The sequence below is a fragment of the Heterocephalus glaber genome, unplaced genomic scaffold (assembly GCF_053883595.1).
Source record: "Heterocephalus glaber isolate CG9 unplaced genomic scaffold, H.glaber_assembly_v1.0 deba00001523, whole genome shotgun sequence".
Lineage (NCBI taxonomy): Eukaryota > Metazoa > Chordata > Mammalia > Rodentia > Bathyergidae > Heterocephalus > Heterocephalus glaber.
The window spans coordinates 10,434,896-10,453,333 of record NW_028258327.1 but is presented as its reverse complement, the minus strand read 5'-3'; the positions used below and the strand labels follow the sequence as shown (position 1 = coordinate 10,453,333).

Genomic DNA, 18,438 nt, shown 5'->3' with positions numbered 1-18,438 from the left:
CTTCATATTTTATACATACAAAATCAAATTTTACCTACTGATCTTCAACTTGCATTTTTAAAAAACTGATATATCTTTGACATCACTGTGTAAAAATCTACTTTACAGTTAAAAAATGGCTGCTTAGTATCCATATATTTTGACTGGTCCCCTAATAATAGACCTCTAGTTTCATCTTTGTCAGCCTCTCTTTCTACTTTTTTTCTTCTCCCCCTTGGCTATTACTAAGATTTTGACAGATTTGTACATGCACATAGCATGCTTTCGTTGTTCCCCCACATCACCTGCTTTGTCCCACTCTACCCCCTAGTTTCATATTTTTGCAAGGTTTCAATGCATACAAAATGCATTTCGGTCCTATTTGTCCCTCCTATTACTAGCTTCTCCTCCTTATTCCCTTTCTCTTGTTTAATAAATTTCCCTTTTACTTTCTTGTCTTTTTTTAAAGATTATACTTATTAGGGAAATATCTATACTTGGCTTTCTGAGTCTAGCTTACTTCCCTCAACATGGTGATCTCTAGATTCATCTATTTTTTTGTGCAAATGACAAAATTTTGTTCTTTCTTATGGCTGAATAATACTATATATGTACTACATTTTTTATCAATTCATCTATTGATGGGCATTTAGGGTGGTTCTATATCTTGGTTATTGTACATTGTGCCACAATAAACCAGTATTCAGGTATCTCTATGATATGTTGATGTTAAATCCTTCAGATATATAGCAAAGATTGGCTTGGCTGAATCAAATGGTAGCTCTATTTTTAGTTTTTTGAGGAATTTCCATACTGATTTCCTTAGTAGCTATACTAATTTACATTCCTACCAGCATGTAGAAAGGTTCCTTTTTCCACCTTCATTGACTATCTTTTTATGTAAGTTTTTGTACTTTTGTTTGAAGTAAATCTAACTTTTAGAGGCCAAATTACTGAACCAAAAGTTATATACAGTAAAAACAAATGTAAATATGGACAAGTTGTCCTATAAAATATTTGTATTCACTGGCATTCTCATTAATTCATATTTACCTGCCTTCTTTCTAATGTTAGATATTACATTGTCTTTATATTTTGTCTGTATCTATTTAGTAATGTGTTTAGTAATGTAATTAAAATATTTATAAGTAGAGATTATTTTCTATTCACTAAATTCTTACTAAGCTCCCATGACATGTCTAGTTGATTAGAATGAATTAGATTAAAAATAATATCATTTGGTACCACAGAATGTGGCAGAGAAAATGTAAATATGCAACATTTTAACATTAAAAACTTTCCCTTGGCACAACTAGTTTTGAGTGATGCTGGCTCCTGCTGAATAGGATGAAGAAGCTACAAAAACATACTCACAGATAGTTGAATAAACTGAGTTATTTAATTTAAACATTTTCTAATTTTTTTTTAGTTATTCAATAAGTTAGCTTCAGTTATTAGTATTTTCCACTTGAAAACTGGACAGTATCAGCCAGATATCAATTTCAATTTTGGCATAATTAATATTGATCGGTTCTCTCTGGAAGTATAGTAATTAAAAATATGGATCATCCACCTCCTGCCTCACAAGCATAAATTCCATCCCCGGTACCAAAAAAAAAAGGCTCAGTGACTCCTTTTTTTTTTTTTTTTTGTACTGGGGATCAAACTCAGGACTTCGCCCTTGCCAGGCAGGCACTGTGTCAATGAGTTACATGCCTGGCCCTCAGTGACTTCTTAATGTGATAGAAAATCTCGAGGCTAGCCTTAAGAATGACAGTGAACCTCCTCATTTGCTATGGGAAAAGGCTGCTATGACAGGTTTGCTCTAAAGTTAAATAAGGAACTGTGATATAGTTATCCATTATGATGTAATTTTACATCTGTCTAGAGGCAATTTCAACTCTAAGTCTCTGTTAAAATACAGATTGTAAAAAAGCTTATAACATTAGGTTTATTCTATGCATTTATGTCTTGGTCCATGGACAAGCCAATGATACATGGAAACAAAAAAAGCTACAAAAACTATGATGTTCCAAAACATTTCCTGGAAGTGTAAAAAGTAAGTTGAAAAGTAAAAGTGCTCCATACTCAACCAAACACTCGTGAAAGAAGTTTCCTTGGTGAAAGAACTCAAGAGTCTTTAATGTACCATTGTTACAGGAATCTTGTTAAATGAGTTTCCCCAACTCATTTAACTTGGTACCTCACTTCTTGCTATGAAGTTATTTTTCAGCTATCCACTGTCCATTTTTCTTACAGTGCTTCGATCAGGGGTCCTACACTAGCCTACCTCACCTACCTGACGGACAGGCTGAGGTGCCAAGTTAGGACAACTGCAAACTGGAATCTGAATAGGGAATACAGTATAAAGAGGAATAGATTGGGGCTCATTTATTCCAGCAATAGAGACATCCAGTCATAACATTCCTGCCCTGATTATCCCATTTTACTGCTTCTGTGCCCTGTGGAGTTGCCCTAACTCCCAATGACTTCCTAGCTGGCTATCTAGACAGGCCTCCCACCCTATATCCTTTTATTCAATTCCTTTTTGTTTAAATTGAGTGAAATAGTTTTCTGTTGCTTACAACCAAAGGACCCACACCATTTTTCCTTCTTCATTTCTTATAGCTTCTCTAGATTGAAATAGGGACAATGTCTTTTTAGTAACAACTGAATGCCCTAACCTGATAACATTGCCTACCACATTCTGACGGCTAAAATTTTTTTTTTAAGAAATTGTTGAACAAATAATTACTATTCCAAAGAACAGCTTTTAGGAAGCATTGTTTTCAAAAGCTATTTTCTTAAGGAGAAAGATCATATTTAATGGTACTCGAGATAGATAATATCTTAAATCTGTTGTAACAGAGTAAACTGGAAAATGTTTGAGATGAGGCCTTGGAATTTAATGGTGGTGTACTGAGGTTGTCCATGGTTTTAGTGCTGAGTGAGCTACTGTATAACCAAATAACCTTTTTCATTCTACAGGTTCAGGGCTTCTGTCCAACACTGAGGGGTTGGACCTTGTCATTTCTTAATTACCTTGAATTTGTTCCCAATAGTACCATAAAATATATTATCCTAAGGCCCTCGGGCCACTAGGAACAGAGGCAACTGGAATTTTACAAGTTAACTCCTTCAGAGAGAGGGAAGCCGAGGGCCATTACTCGGCTGTACACCACGCTAGGGTCACTACATCTGTTGGCACAGATTGCTCGCAGGCCCTGGCAAGGGAGTCTAGGGACGAGCAGATTGGGTTCTGTGGTGTCCGTCGCAGTAGGCGCCACAGCTGTAGCTACCGCCTGTGACTCAGCGGCGGGCAGCCAGGTGTCAAGAGAGCCGGAGTGGAGCTGGAGGAGGAGGGGGACTTCCGGGAGCGCGAGCGTGCACGAGGGCTCGGCGGGGGCGGGACGGGGAGCGCGCGCCGCGCAGCAGCGGAGGGGGCGAGGGGAGCGCGGCGCGCGGGCTAGCCCGGGCGGGAGGGGCGGGGCCGTTTCGGCGTCTGAACCCGCCCAGGGAGCCGTCTTGGTGCTTCTGGGGCTGACGCGACAGCCCAGACAGAGTGAGCCGGCCGTGCCACCTGCAGTGCTGGCTATTGCTTTTTATTTACTAGGGAACACCGTTTCCCGGCAGGAGAGGCCGGGAGCGTGCAGGCGGCGCGCGCGTGCGCGCGCGCGCGCACACACACACACACACACACACACACACACACACACGCACTCACTGACACAAACGCTAGCGCGCTTGGTCTCCACTACCACAGCGCAAGTCGGCAGAGCGAAGCTGCTGCAGTTTATCTTCACCCCGTCTTCGTGGGGCGAAGCAGAGCCATTGTGCATCGGGGAGAGCCCGGTGCCTGCGCTGCTGCCTCGGGTACAAAACCAAGCAGACCGCTCACCCCACCGGGTAAGCCAGACCCTTTCCTTGAAACCTGTTTGGGGTTGGTGCCTGCAGACCCGAGGGAGAGGATGGGAGGGTGCTGGTGTGCCAGACGGGTAGAAACCTGGAGTTGAAATTTTAGGAGCACGCATCCTCTACCAGCGTCGTCTAGTGGGAGCAGTTACAACTCGGGTTACTTGTCCGCCAACCCTGGAGTTGCTTCCTCCCTGTCTTTCCCCCAGCTCAGTGTGCACTATGTTCCTTGGTTGCCAAGGAGACCTGCTTAAACATCAGTCTTGGGACATCGATTAAAAGAACTGGTTTCTTAAATGATGCTGTTATGTGTTTTGATTTTTAAAATAAAATATACACGGAGGACCTCGTGGCAATTTGGCATTCGTTAATTTGCGTTTAGGCTAGTTTCATTCAACTTCAAGAAAACCCGTAATTGCACTATATGATATGCTTTAAAGAGGACTCATCAAATGAATTTTTCAACAGATTGTGCCTTGAATCATAAATTATCCTGTTCTGGTGATCTTATAAAGAATGGTGATTCTAATTTAAAACCCTTCTCCTCCTGTATTTCCAGTTCTGACTTGCAGTTGGCTTAGGGATGATTATCTTAACAATTAAAAGCAGATGATTTTATTGTGGCTCCCCCACACCAGGATGATTTTCAGTTGTAAATTGACCAGAACAAGAGTACGCATCTGTGAATTCCTAACAAGTTACCGTTCATGGTGTGCATCTATGCTAACATTTCTGTATCTACTGCCTTGTTACTAAATTATAATTCTTCCCACCTCTGCTCATTTCTGAGAATATTTTGTTTTCTTTCAAACCTCTTGTTGATTTTTTGAGCTATATCTATGTATTGATAGAGACAATGTACATATAAAATATGTGCAATGTCATAATACTCCATTCTAAGCTTTTAGAGCTCATATTAAAAATGTGGATTTTCTTCTGATGTACTGGATCCTTTACTAACACACTAATAGAGCCCTCAAGAAGATAGAGCCCTTATTTCACAGGATCCCCTAATACCTTGGCTGCCAATTTTGTTTTGAGGCCTTCATTTCCTAGTGGGTAAACTTGTAACCCAGCTCTTGAAGTCATCAGCAATCCAATAATTAATTACATTTTGCACTGATTTTATGCCTTCATCACAAATAGAAATGATTTAGTATAGATTCATTGTCGTTAAACAGTTCATTTTGTTTCTCTTTGATACCTCTTTTCATCTTTTCTACCTCTTGTTAAATAATGCAAAGGAAATAATATTTTAAATTTAGATTTTAAACTGTCATATGCGATATAATAATATGAGGAACAAGGAGGCTAAATAATAACTGAGGTGGGAAAAGGGGATTTATGCAACTCACAGAGTGCTGGGAGATGAATAACAATGATGAATGTTTTACATTATAGTTTACAAACCACTTTTTATTAATTTCTTTTTTAATCCTCATAATAACAATGAGGTCAAGGAATTATCCTTAATAAATATAAAACTTAGGGATCCAGAGCTAGTGTTGCGGAAGTGTTTTCTGGATCTGTACTTTTTGCCTTTAAAAATATGTGTCTGTATGTAAAATGTGTGCAGGGGTTTGACAAGTGCGATAAAGGGGCCGAGCAGGCCCGCTGAAGGGGCAGGGACAGTGGGCTGTGGACTGTAGACTCTGCAAAAGGCAAACCCTCAGAAGGAGGGTTTCCTACTCTATGGGAGCTGAGTGTTGCTGTCCAGCTCTAAAACCATGGCTTTTCAAGAAAAACTGAAGCTTTGAATTTTTTCATGTGAAATGTTCTTAATTTTAAAAATATGTCTGAGCCACATGTGGCCTGTGTGCGATCTCCTGGTTTGCAAACCATAGCAACTGCGGTGTCACCCAATTCTAAGCTATTATTTTCTAATAAAATACTAAAGAGTATCAATACATCCATTATTATAATGTTGATCAGGAATTTTCTGGTTTTAATATTAAAGTCTAATAAATGTTCTACATTGTTCTTCAGTAAACAGGTCCAAGTTTGTTTCTGAGGTTTCCTGCATCTCTTTGTTATACTTCAGAGAAAACAAAGCATGAAGTGCTCCAAAATAGGAATTTTAAATCTGGTGAAACCAAAGCATTTATAGTTTACTACCTTCTGACTTAAGTTTTTCTTGGCATAGAGTTAAGAGGTATAGAAAAGTTCAGTTGAACATAGTTGTCCCTTTATATCCACACGTTCTGTGAACTAATTGTAGATCAAAAGTATTTGGACTTGATCTTAGCCAAAGGCTGAGAACACTTGATTCCTAGATTATCTTTTTTAAGGGGAGATAGGACACAATGGCTACCTTTTATTTTCTGTATATAGCGTAAGGATATCCCACAGGGAAGACCAGAACAGAGATTCATTATAGAGTTAAACAGCCCATTGACTTTTTCTATGGCTATCTTGAATAAAAGAGCTCTTTTTCAGGCTTATAATCCCTGAAGAATATTATTCATCAGCCAACCAAAGCATAATAATGAAAAATCATATATGAAGAACTAGGTGGACATTGTCAGCTTATTCAGCTTCCTAAAACCTTGAAAAAGGATAAAGAAAGCAAACGTATTCCATATTTTGTATGAATCCTCAGTGCAGAAGAAGGACCAGTGGACAGAAGTTCTAAGATGGAAGATTTTGGCTCTCTGTAAGCAAAAACAGATTGCCTGAATAGAAAGATCTTAATTCATTGAATCTTCTAAGCATTTGGACTGGTTGGACTGCTTCCTGTGGGTGAGGTACACTATTCTACTGATGACAAGTGACCAGCAAATCTCGCAGATATTTTTCAGACCTAGCAGAAAAACTGCATTCACATAGCACAGATAAACAGCTGACTGGGAGCTATTGATCTATCCATCCATCTATCCATCCACACATATATGTTATTACTCATACTATTTTTTTCTATTTCATTGAGTTTGGTTTTTATATTTGTCAGTTATTTCTTTCTATTTTATTTTTCCTTTGTAGGCTTTAAAAATAATTTTATAGGCTATACAAATTTATAACATTTAAAAACTATATATTTGCCTGTGATTACAGATATATTACATAGCATAGGTTTAGATATGAGGTTTTCTTTTTGTTACTTTTTAAATAATTTCTAAGTTCAATGTTGATTTTCTTTCTGATTTGCAACCTATATCAAAGAATGTTTATTAATTTCTGAGTGATAAATGTCTTTCATTTTAAAAAGTATTTGAAAAAATGAGTCTGTATTAAATATGTACAGACTTTTTTCTGGTCATTATTCCATAAACAATATAGTATAACAATTATTACATGGCATTGACATCTTATGAGGCATTTTAAGTGATCTAGATGTAATTTAAAGTGTATAGTAGGATATGTATATACTATATGCAGCAATTATGCCATGTAGCATAAGGTATTTGAGCATCTGTGAATTTTGGTGTCTGTTGGGGTCCTGGAACCAGTCCTCCAAAGATGACTGAGGAATGACTGCACTTCATTGTAAGAAAAGGCAGAATAAAAGTTGGTTAGAAAAAGGAGCATCTTGAGCTGTTCAATGAATACCTATTATTAAGGCATTAAATAATTAGTTAGAACCCTCCTCAAAATACTTCAAATGGCAAAGGGACATTTAATTCTAGTACCCTGGCCTAGAAAATGCTATTTACTCCTTAAAATCATCTTGTAATGAAACAAATACCATTTGAGAAGCTGCCATGTTCTCATGTTTCTTGTGTTTCTTCAGAGATGTCAGTGGAAGCAGGGAGTCAGAAAAGAGTATTGTTTTATTTATGTTGTTTCTTTTGTGGATTCAGAGAGATGTAGTTTAAGAAGGGAAAAGCCAAAAGATGTGAACAGTGGCTTCCAATGGCTCTCTTATTCTAAAATCACCCTCTGGGAGGATGCTTTGGTAGTTAAAAGCATTTCAGTTTTCATTTCATGTGTACACCCTTAGTAAACAGCTAGGCAGGTGTTAGTTAATACTGTTGTAACAAGCAAGCCCTGGTACAGTGGAGATATTGGCTGTGCCTTTCAAGGATTCAGAACAAACATATCGCTTCTGGTGGTATCCTTTTTGAGCTCCTTCTCTATACTAGCTTGTTTCCATCAGTTTCTCACTGAGTTCACAATGTCCTTATAAAGTGGGTATCTTTTTTCCATTTTACAGATGAAGAATCCAATGTCATGTAAAGTTAAATTGGACGAATAAAATAAAACTGTAAGCATTAGCCTCTCTTTTTACTGCACACATCTTCTCTGCCTGTTACCTCATGGAGATTGTAGATGAGTACATAATGTGATTTTGAGGGAGTCATGTGTTCTACAACAAAAATATGATTTCACTGAAGCACAGACACGGAAGATAAGAAATATTCTGACTCTGGAGATCAGTTAAATCCTATGTAAGAGGCAGATTAATGCTGGGTTTGATGATTGGGTCTGATTATATTAAATGAAGATTCTTTTATCTATTACATGAAGATTCTTTTACCTATTGAAAGATGGGAGCCTCTGCCAGACAGTCAAGTTGGAGTTAAGAGGATAATGCTAGTGATAGCTGATATTGATGAGCTAATTATAGCTAAAGTGATGACGACAGCTATGGGAAAAAATATGATCTCCAAAGTGGAGTGCAGCAAGAAGATAGAACTGGGGTAGGTGAGAAAGAATAGAGGAAGACAGGTTGGTAAGAGAGACTAGGAAAAGGCTTGCAGACCTAGAGGAGAATCTGGAGAATGTAGTACTAATTCTTCTGAAAGATCTGAAGATAAGGACAAAGGACAAGCCATAGATCTGGTACACAGGAAATATAGTACCCATGAGCTATTATGGTGTATCTATATTTTTAACATCCAACAGCTGTCACATAATTTGCTTTCACAAAAGCACTTTTGTATGAGAAGAGACATACATAGTTATTTTATGTGAATTCAGTTGAAGTGGGAAAATATATGGATATTCAGAAAGAGGAATAGAAATTTTGGAAAATTAGATGATAAAAGATGTAATCATTTTCTTTTAGGAGAGCCACAGAGTTGGAGGCTTAGGGAGGCTCTTACAGATGGAAAAGCCACACTTTGTATCTGTGAGAGAAGTCAGGAAAAATGCGAACTATATGTAAGCTGTTTGAAAAACCATACTTTCTTGAGAGGGAAACCTTTGGCAAAAGGTAAATATGTGCTGTTGATCCTTGTAAGGTCAACATTTTTATTGGTTAGCTGAATGGAGGTGAAAGATAAATGATAAGCAAGTGAGAGTTAGACTTGGATTTAAGTGCTGTAATAGATCTGCAGTGACTGGGTAAGAAAGCTCCCTTTGAGAATGATGGCACAGAGTAACAGGATGAAATAAAATAGAAAATGTTAGTGCTGAAGTGTAGAACTAGGGACATTTGGTGTGATAGGAATTCACTTTAAAGTTGGAAGGATTTTCATTCCCAACAAGTAAAGAATAAGGCAGTATGGTGGTTTGCCCTTCACAGACACATTTGGTAACTAATAGAAAATATTATGAAAACTTGACTGGTGAGAGTAGAAATAGACTTGGCTACATCTCTGTTTTCCTCCATTCTCATTATTTCAGAATTTCTTCCAGTTTGCAGAGTTGATTTTTGGAATTTACTCTAGAATATCTTGTTTTCCCTCTTACCAAGACTTAATAGATGGAATTAATGTTGCCTTTTTCTTAGTCCTAATTAATGTATCTGATTGGGTCTTTTATTACCAGACCCATCTTGCCAAGATCTTTACCTAAGAAATGCTGAGTAGGAGGAAGTGCTCAACTTCAGATTTGATCTGTTCTTGCCCCGTTTCGTATGTACATTGCAGTGTGTTGATGCACTTAATTTAGCTTGGTTTAGACATATGGTACTATAAAGTTTTGTGAAAAAATTTTAAAGAATTATATATAAAAAGTAACAGTTTTGCAAACTTCACTTGGAGTTAGATTAGTTCCACATATGGCAAAAACACTGAAAGCTGTAAATTTGTCTAAAATAGCTTTTTTCCTTTGCAAGATTGAAATCACCAACCTGATAAGATGATTCTTAAATGAAGAAGGAAAATCTTTGGCAGTTTTTGTGGACTCTTGACAATGTTCTCCTACATATTTTTTGAAGCATAATATATTTATTTTCCATATCAGATAAGCCAGTTGCAGTTACTTACAAGCAGGGCTACTTTCCCTTCCCAACCCTGACAGTACGCCTAGTTTGACATACAGGGCATTGATGGAATAAGTAATTGCATCCTGCTGATTGCTTCAGTGGGAACAGGTTTGATGTTAATGGCACAGACAATAAAAGCAGTGGAGGAGGCATTTTGTAATTTTTTTATAACACAAATTTTGATTCTTCATGTTAAATCATTACTTAGAAGCCTTGTTATTTATGGTTTTTAGTTCTACAATTGAACGTGTACCAGAAGAATATAAGCCTTGGGACCTGGATATGAGCACTAAGTCTAGTACCTTTTGGCTCTGTGATTCACAGCCCAGTGACACTTCCCTTCCAGGTCTCATTTTCCACATCTGTGAATGGGAAATCTATTCCCTAAGATGGAGGGTGTCAGCCCATTTTCTGTTACTATAACTGAACACAACAGAGTCAGCAATTTATAAGAAATAGAGGTTTATTTAACTCATGATTCTTGAAGTTAGGAAGTCCAAGAACATGGTGCTGACACCTCATGAGGGTCTTCCTGCTGCCTACTAACATGATAGAGGGCATCACATGGCAAGACAGAGCAAAAGCTTACTAATTCCAGTCTCTCTCCCTTTACATATAAAGTGGATTAATGCAGTCATGGGGCTCCCACCTTCATGATCTCATCTCATCCTAATCATCACCCAAATGTACCACTTCCAAATATCAATAACATGATTTGGGAGATAATTCTAGGGAACACACCCAAACCCTAGCATAGCGCTACTCTAAGATTATGATATATCATAGAAACAACTGGCACAATGCCTGGTGCATAGTAAAAACTCAGCACTTACTAATTCCTTCCCTTCACCATGCCTCCTCCCCCTCATGTTTACCCTCCTCAAAGTGATGGTGGAATTCACTTATATATCATGCATATAAAATGTCTAAATCCTGACAGAGCCAGCCTTAAAGAGGAACTAGCCCCTTCATATTTGTTACAGAGCTTTGAGAGATGCAATGCCCTGCTTGGGTGGCCTCTCCCAGGAAAAGCGCTGCATATCTTGGGGCTAATGATGTCTTTCCTCTTTGACAAGCCTCTTTTCTGAAGCTCCTGGAGGTCTGGTCTGGCCATGGAGAAAAGAAGGGAACGTCTGTTTCCTTCTGCCCAGGCAGCTCTGAGGGTTCTGTTGTAGGATTTCTTTAGGGGTTCCCATGTGTAAAAATCTCAAAGCTATTCCTGTGCCCTCTGTGTAGTTAATAATAGCACCAAATACCTGGTGGGTACAGGCTTCCTAGCCTTTCTGCAAGGTCAGTTTTTACTTGTCTACATCTTTCTAGAAAACTAGGGGTTTCCCTTCATGTTGAATTATGTAAATTTTGTGAAAAGGTCAAAAGCTCACCAGGCTCAAAGAGAAAAGTCTTTATATTCTCTTTCAAGTCAGGATTATTCTCTTTCCAAAGAGAATACTTTCTAATTAAATATCTTTTCCCCCCTCTGTACCATTATCCCTCCTTTTCTCCCCCACCCCCTGCCCAGCAGTTCCTCTTTCTTGAAAGGGGCAGAGTAACTTTTCTGCATTTTAAATATCATTTGGATCTCTGATGAACTAGGAGTAAAAATGAGCTTAGCAGGTGTGTCTTGACTTATTTCAAGGTCACCTCCAATTATAGGTTGAGAGGTTCCCCAGACAACAGTGGGATCTAATAGCAGTTCATCACATTAGTGACTTTTATAATCGTGATAACAAAGAACATTTGTAGGAAGTTAGCCTGTGCAGTAAATTTTAGGAACCTATAGACCAAGCTAAGTTCTATTTTCATCATCCAGTGGATTACAAAGTATTTCCTTATAAACAAGACTATTTCTTGTGCTAAATGTGCTCTGCTTATCCCTGGTAGGTTGTAATTTCATAATTCATATGTAATTTTGGTGACACATTTATTAAGTAACATTACATCGCAAAAATAAGAAAGACACAGGATATTATTAATGATAAGAATGATTATTTGTCCAAGACAAAACATCTGTTACCGGTTTCTTTATTATATGACTCCAGAAAAAAATGTGGTAAAAATTTATATTAAAATTTATATATTAATTTTAAAATTTATATATATATGAAAAATTAAAAATTTATATATTAATTTTAGTGAGATATAAATTCAGGGATGAGAAATAAGGTAGTCAAGAAGATGGCAGTGCTAGGTCCTGTGTCTGCATTACATTCACAGACCAGTAAAATTACAAAAGCATATTGCTAAGAAAGAAGGCCTATCTCTAAATGTGGAGGTACTGGGTTTAATCTCAACCTCTATATAGGAGAGAGCTATGGTTATTATTTTGGAAATTTAGGTTCATAACTGAGGTAGATATCTGACTGGAATTGATTTATTTTGATAGAGTCTCTCTTTAACTTGCTTCCTCATTTACTCTGACATTCCCTGAAAGGAGACTTTTTAAAATAAAATGCTGTTCCTGTGATATGCAGTGGTGTAGATATAATCAAATAACCCTTTGGCTGCAAAAAAGATTCAGTAGTCTTTCCCATCCTAGTGTCCTTGAGCTGATATGGCTAATTTTTTTTTTTTTTGAGAATTCAAATCCTGAAAGATTATGAAATCAAGGGCTTGGTTTTGGGGGGTTTTTTTTTTGGTACCAGGGATTGAACTTGGGACCTTGTGCTTGTGAGGCAGGCTGTGGCACCACTGAGCTAAATCCTCAGCCCAAGGGCTTGGTTTTTTTTCTTCTATGAAAACATTAATTAACCTGCAATCTGATTCAATTTGGGCATAGCTTATCTTTTTTTTTTTAGCTTTGGGTCAAAGCTATTTATTCTTTCTTGGAGATATTTAATATCACCTACAGATAGGATTTCCTAATTAAATGTCATTTGAGAAACTCACGCACAGCTCTAAGGCCTTTCAACACAGAATTTAACACGGTACTTTACTGATGTTCTAATTTGGGAATCTCAGTGTCATCTGTAGATTTTGATGATAAATTTATCTTCACTGACCACCTACTCTTTCACAATGTTGTCAATTGTTAATTTTTATTTCATGTTGTCCTATTGCTTGTTGGTCAGCAAATGTCTGCAGTTAATTTGTTGGAGCTTTGAGGCTTCTAAGTGGTAGTGCCAGAGTAAGTTAGGCCTCTTCTTAAGGCAGTTCCCACTTATGTTGCTTGGGTCATGGGCATACTGAAAATCTCTCACTGCTGTTTTTGTGGAATAAGGGGAGATGGGCTGAACACAGTGAAGTGGATGGAAAGATCAAGGACAACTGAAGACAGATACCTTGATTGTTCACTGTGCTAGGAAGCTTGGAGTGTAAGTCTCCTTCTCTGTAAATTAGGATAACATGAATAATTTTACTATTCTCACACCATTGTTTATGAAGGTAAAATTATACATATTTAAAAAGGGCTCCTTGGGCCAGGGATTTACCTCAATGGTTCCGCTGCCTGCTTGGCAAGTACAAGGACCCAGTTCAATCCTGGGTACCAAAAAAAACAAAAAGAAAAAAAAAAGTGCTCCTTATATTAAAAGTGCTCCATCATGGTTTCTCATTGGCTTCCCTTGGACCTTAGTTTAAGAATCATATATTTACCAGTGTTCTGCAAATCAATCCTGTATAAAGGTTTGAACCCAGGCTGATCTTCAGAATGATCAGGAATTGTTTTTAAAATATAGTTTACTGCTAGGACTAGAGGTCCCATTTGACCCAGCTATTCCCCTACTGGGTATCTTCCTCAAAGAATTAAAAGAATCATACCACAGCGATGCATGTGCACCTATGTTTATAGCGGCATAGTTTGTAATAGCTAAGGTTTGGAAACAGCCCAAGTGCCCATCAACTGGAAACTGGATAAAGAAGATGTGGGTTTTTTTAATAAAATGGAGTACTACTCAGCCATAAAGAATAAGAAACTAAAAAAAAAAAAAACAAATGAGAAACTAGAGTCATTTATAGCTAAATGGATGCATATTGAGGCCATACTCTTAAGTGAAATAAATAGGACACACATGTGTAAATACCAAATAGTATCTCTAGTGTGAGAAACTGAAAGTGTAAATAAGGATGAAAATGATTAAAATGAATAATTGATAATTTGAAATAGGAAAAGGTCCAAAGGGGTAGGGGTGGCGGGAGGGGAAGGGGAAAGGGAAGAAAGGAAAGGAAAAATTACGATAAAGAAAAAAAAATGGAAACAAAGTCTATGTAAATAGGGAAGGGTGCACAGGTAATGGGGAAAAAATAAGAACCAAGATACATCATGTACAGGTACAAGGACCCAATGATAAATGTAAACGTATTGTATACCTAAAATGTACCAATTAATTAAAAAAAAAAAGTAAAAGAAAAAAATATATATAGTTTCCTGGATCCTCTGTAGTTACTGTTTTGGAATCTCCACTGATGCTGACCCATTTGTGCTTTTAAAAATCATCCTCAAGATATTCTGATAATACAGTAGATCTAACTTAGGAGCTGCTGTTTAAGAGTACAGTGACCTGCTCGCATTCTGCTTCTTGTTCCTACCTCCCAATGAGCAGTCATGCCACCTGGCTCTGGCCTCAACTTCCTAGTCCTTTATTCTTAACAACAAACAGCAAGTTAAGTCAGTTGAGGCTTCACAGCTCCCCAGATACCCAGTGGACATTTAAATATTTCAGGCAGCTCTATACTAACCAGGTGCCCTGTCTGAATAGAAGTCAAGATGTATGACTAATTTCTTCATTGCTGAAGCAGAGTTATGGTTTTCTGCTTATATTTGTGTACAGCTAAGCAGGTGGGTTGCTGCAGAGAGCATCCTTATAAATGTCATTAAATTGTCTGTGTCATAGATTGATTTTTTAAATGTACATTTCTGCATGACATCAAATCAGATGATTTTTATCTTCTACCTTTTTATACTTAGAGAATTGGTAGTGATTATATGGCAGTATGTAAGCCAGCTGGAGAATGTTATTTCTACTGTGGATGAAATCTGTTGAGTCATTGATTAACAGGTTGATAGTGAACTACTACAGAATTGTATGGATATGGATGGCAGGATTTTAGGAGCTGAGAGGCTCCAATTTCAAATTGTAAGTTAGTCCTTATTTTGGGGAAGATTCAAAATGTGCCTTTGGAATAATAGGCATTTTGAGGAGATATGTAATTTTTAGCAGTGGTATATAGATAAGAAAAAAACTCTTGCCTTTAGACTGCATGTGAAAATACAAATGAATTAGAGACATATACAAAAATGATCAAGTTTATGCATGTTGAGATATTTCTCTTTTTTTCATATTTAAATTCTCTTTATTTACTAAATACTATGCCTGAGAAAGAGCAGAAGTGCATGGGAGTGACTCTGAAGGGAGAGCAAAGCTATGGCCCAGCTTCCTGTTGTGGGGCTGGGTGTTGAGTATCAGGCTCCTTGGGAATCTGAGTGGATCCCAGAGGGGCCCCTGCTTTCAGCTTGTGGGGGTTGGGGAAACCTCAGCTCCTGTGGGAAGAGACTGAGGAATAGGCCATGGGGAATAGACCTTTGTCACTGGGAATGCTGGCTGAGGGTCAGGGAGATACCTGAGGGGCCAGGGAAGTACACATGCTTTGTCTTTGTTTCCTGGAGGAGGCAGAGGAGGAGCAGCAGGAGCTTTTGGGACCTGGGCCACTGGGGGCCTTAGAAACAATGGAGCTCTACCTGGAAGAAGGGCAGGAGGAATAAAGGCCTGTGCTGGGGCTTGGCTTTGGGCAGGCAGAGCTGAATGAGGCCCAGGTGAGAGGCTGTGGATGGGCTTCCTGGTCCTGTTGGAGTCTAAGCTGAGCTTACCGGTGGCTCCTCCCACAGTGTCTGAAGAGGGTGAACAGATCTCTTTGGAGATGTAGGATGACCCCTAGGGGAGGGACCCTGTGGGAGCGCTGTCTAGCAGATGCACACTTTGTGACACTGAGTGTGGCAGGATCTTTGCCCAAAAGGGGAGCTTTCAGCTCTGTTGCACTGAGGTGTTGTCTGGTGCAAGCATTGGCTCTTCTTAAATCCTGGAGCTCTCTCTCAGCTATGTGAGCTGCTATCCAGTTCTCATGGGCCTCCCTCTGCAGGGAGGTGAGCTGCCATTGGTAGAAATGGATGGTCCTCTCCCATTCCTCCTCTAATTCTTGGGCTCGCTTTCTGTCGATCTTCAGCTCTTCAGCAGCCTGGTCCATCTCCTGCAGTATGGACAGTTTCTGCTCTTGTTCTGCCCAGGATTTCGCCTGCACTCTCAGTTTCCTGTGGCAGCTCAGGACTATTTGTTGGTAAACTTGGGTCCTCACTGTGAGCTTTTGCTGAAGCTTCTGGCACTCCCTTTCCAGCTGTGTGTTTGCTGACTGCCAAGATGCTCACTGAGTCTGGAGATGTTGCAGAGACTCCGCCAGTTCTTCATCAGTTTTCTCAGCCTCCAGGAGTTGAGTGTGAAGTTGATTTCTTTGTTCTTCCATGGTGTTTAGGGAAGCCTTTAACTGAGCACTGTAGACCAGTTTCTCCAAAGCTCTTTTTGGCCAGTGACCTAAGCCAGGACCATTTTCCAGTTGACTCCTCATTTCCTGCTGCCAGTTCCCAGTGTGTGTGATGTCTTCTGGGTGCCCGGGAACCCAGCCTTTTGTGGTGATGAGCAGGTGCTCAGTCAGAGCCTTGATGAGTTTCCCTTTCTCCCAGAGCAGTTGTTCTGCTTGAGCCTGGGAGTCTTGGAGCGTGGCCATCTGTGAGGTGAGTTCACTCACCTTCTCTTTCCACCCTTGAGCTTCCTGGAAAAGCTGTGTCTGGTCTTTCTGGCGTTGGGCGTTTTCCCTCAGAGCATCTGTCATTGCTCCCTGCAGACATTCTTTGCTGATGTTCAACAATGCGACCTTGGTTTCAGCTACTTCCAATGTGAGTGAGTTGGATTCCTCTGTTAGGGACCAGATCCTTTTGGAAAGCTCTGCCAACCTGAATTGCTGGTATTGAAAACGTCGTGATTGCTCTTCTTTGAGCTCTTTGAAGAGAAACCTTATCTCCCCTTGAAGTTTGGCTCTGTCCCTGGCCACCTTCTTATAGGCTGCCTCCCAATGTTGTGCTTCCCTGGCCTCCTCTTCTAGGTGGGGGTCCTTGAGAGCTGCCTCTAAGGCTTTGTGTTCATATTGAACTTGGCTGAGTTTGTCCAAGAGTTGGCATTTTTCCCAAATTAGTCCTGCAAGCTGGAGACCAAGCTGTTTTTCTCCCCTCACTGCAAGCTGGCTTCGAATGGAGCAAAAAGGTCCTCCATGAAAGTATGAGAAGAGTCAAAAGACCCGCATTGGCTGGCCACTCCATGGCACAAGACCTGGGCAGTTGGCTCAGCCACTGAGTACTGGCCTAGAATGTTTAGGGTTTGGTCCAGAGCCTGGCAACAGGAGCGGCCCACTGCTGAGCCTGATGTGGGGGTGGAGTGAGGGGCACATGGGGTACAGGCCCTGGCAGGCATCACGGGCTCCTTTTCCCACTGCTGGGGGATCGTCAGGGCTGATATTGTGCTCTCTGTCCTGGAAAAGCACAGGTCCATGGACCTCCATGAGCCTTCAATTTGCCCTCTCCACCCCACCCCACCCCCTCCCTTTGGTTCCATCTAGGCTGGTGCTGTTGGAAGATGTGCCAAAATCATTTTTCAGACACTTTGGGTATGTGTATCAGTGTCTAAGAAATAAATCTTTCAAAGACACATAGCCTAAAATACTGCCAGACCAAGTATCTCTTCATAAGTCACTGAAATTATCTTGACAAAAAGGAAAAGTTGATCTCATTTCTTCTGCCATCATTAGACATTTTATTCTCAAATTTGTCTACATAAACACACCTTGATCTCAGGGCTGTGTCTTGGTTTTTAATATGCCAGACTTTCTTTTATCTGCTCCCGATCTCTCTTTTCTCTTTCCTTCTGTGGCTTGTTTTCTTTTTTCCATCCCCTAATTTTTTTTCTTTTGGTGTCTCATTCTGAGATGATATTCTCAATCTGTGTATCCTCCCTGAGGGATTTAGTCAACTCTCACATTTTTCAACCATCATTTCCTATCTCTCACATCTCTACCTCCATCCAAGGTCACCCCTAAACTCCAGCCCCACATATCTGGCTTCATGTTAAATACCTTCACTGAGGGCCTCAGACTCTGTATCCCAAACAGAATCCATCTTCCCCTCACCTCCTCTCTCCTCCTTTTTTTACTTCAAGTCTTTGCTATGGCCTTTGTATTTTTCCTCTTGTCTGGAATGTTCTTTCCATGCAGTTTGTCCTCACCTGGATAACTTTTCTCATTCGTGCAGGTTCATGTTAGTTGTTTTTTTTTGAGAAGCCGGTGTGATCTGCCCCTTCTCTAAGCTCCTGCATACCCTGCTCACCTCCCGTCACTGAATACCATAGTGTAATTTAATCCCTTGT

At 39.5% G+C, this 18,438-nt stretch overlaps 2 protein-coding genes across 6 annotated transcripts in view; one reads left to right on the top strand and one right to left on the bottom strand.

Annotated features, from left to right (window-relative positions):
• Positions 1-3,463: 3,463 nt before the first annotated feature.
• Positions 3,464-18,438, top strand: part of Klhl32 (kelch like family member 32) — a 223,595-nt gene continuing 208,620 nt past the window's right edge. For 3 of the 5 annotated variants that reach the window (XM_087187960.1, XM_087187961.1, XM_013078774.3), the window contains exon 1: positions 3,464-3,885. The gene's annotated coding sequence lies outside the window, so the exon portion shown is untranslated. The remainder of the gene's footprint in view (positions 3,886-18,438) is intronic. The other 2 variants (XM_004862500.3, XM_004862498.3) reach the window with 2 other exon arrangements.
• On the bottom strand, positions 15,298-17,308 carry LOC147824961 (melanoma inhibitory activity protein 2-like; the record flags this gene model as incomplete). Its single annotated transcript, XM_087187888.1, is given in 1 exon segment — positions 15,298-17,308. A coding segment is annotated over 1 exon segment (1,470 nt), but the record flags the coding sequence as incomplete, so codon positions are not given.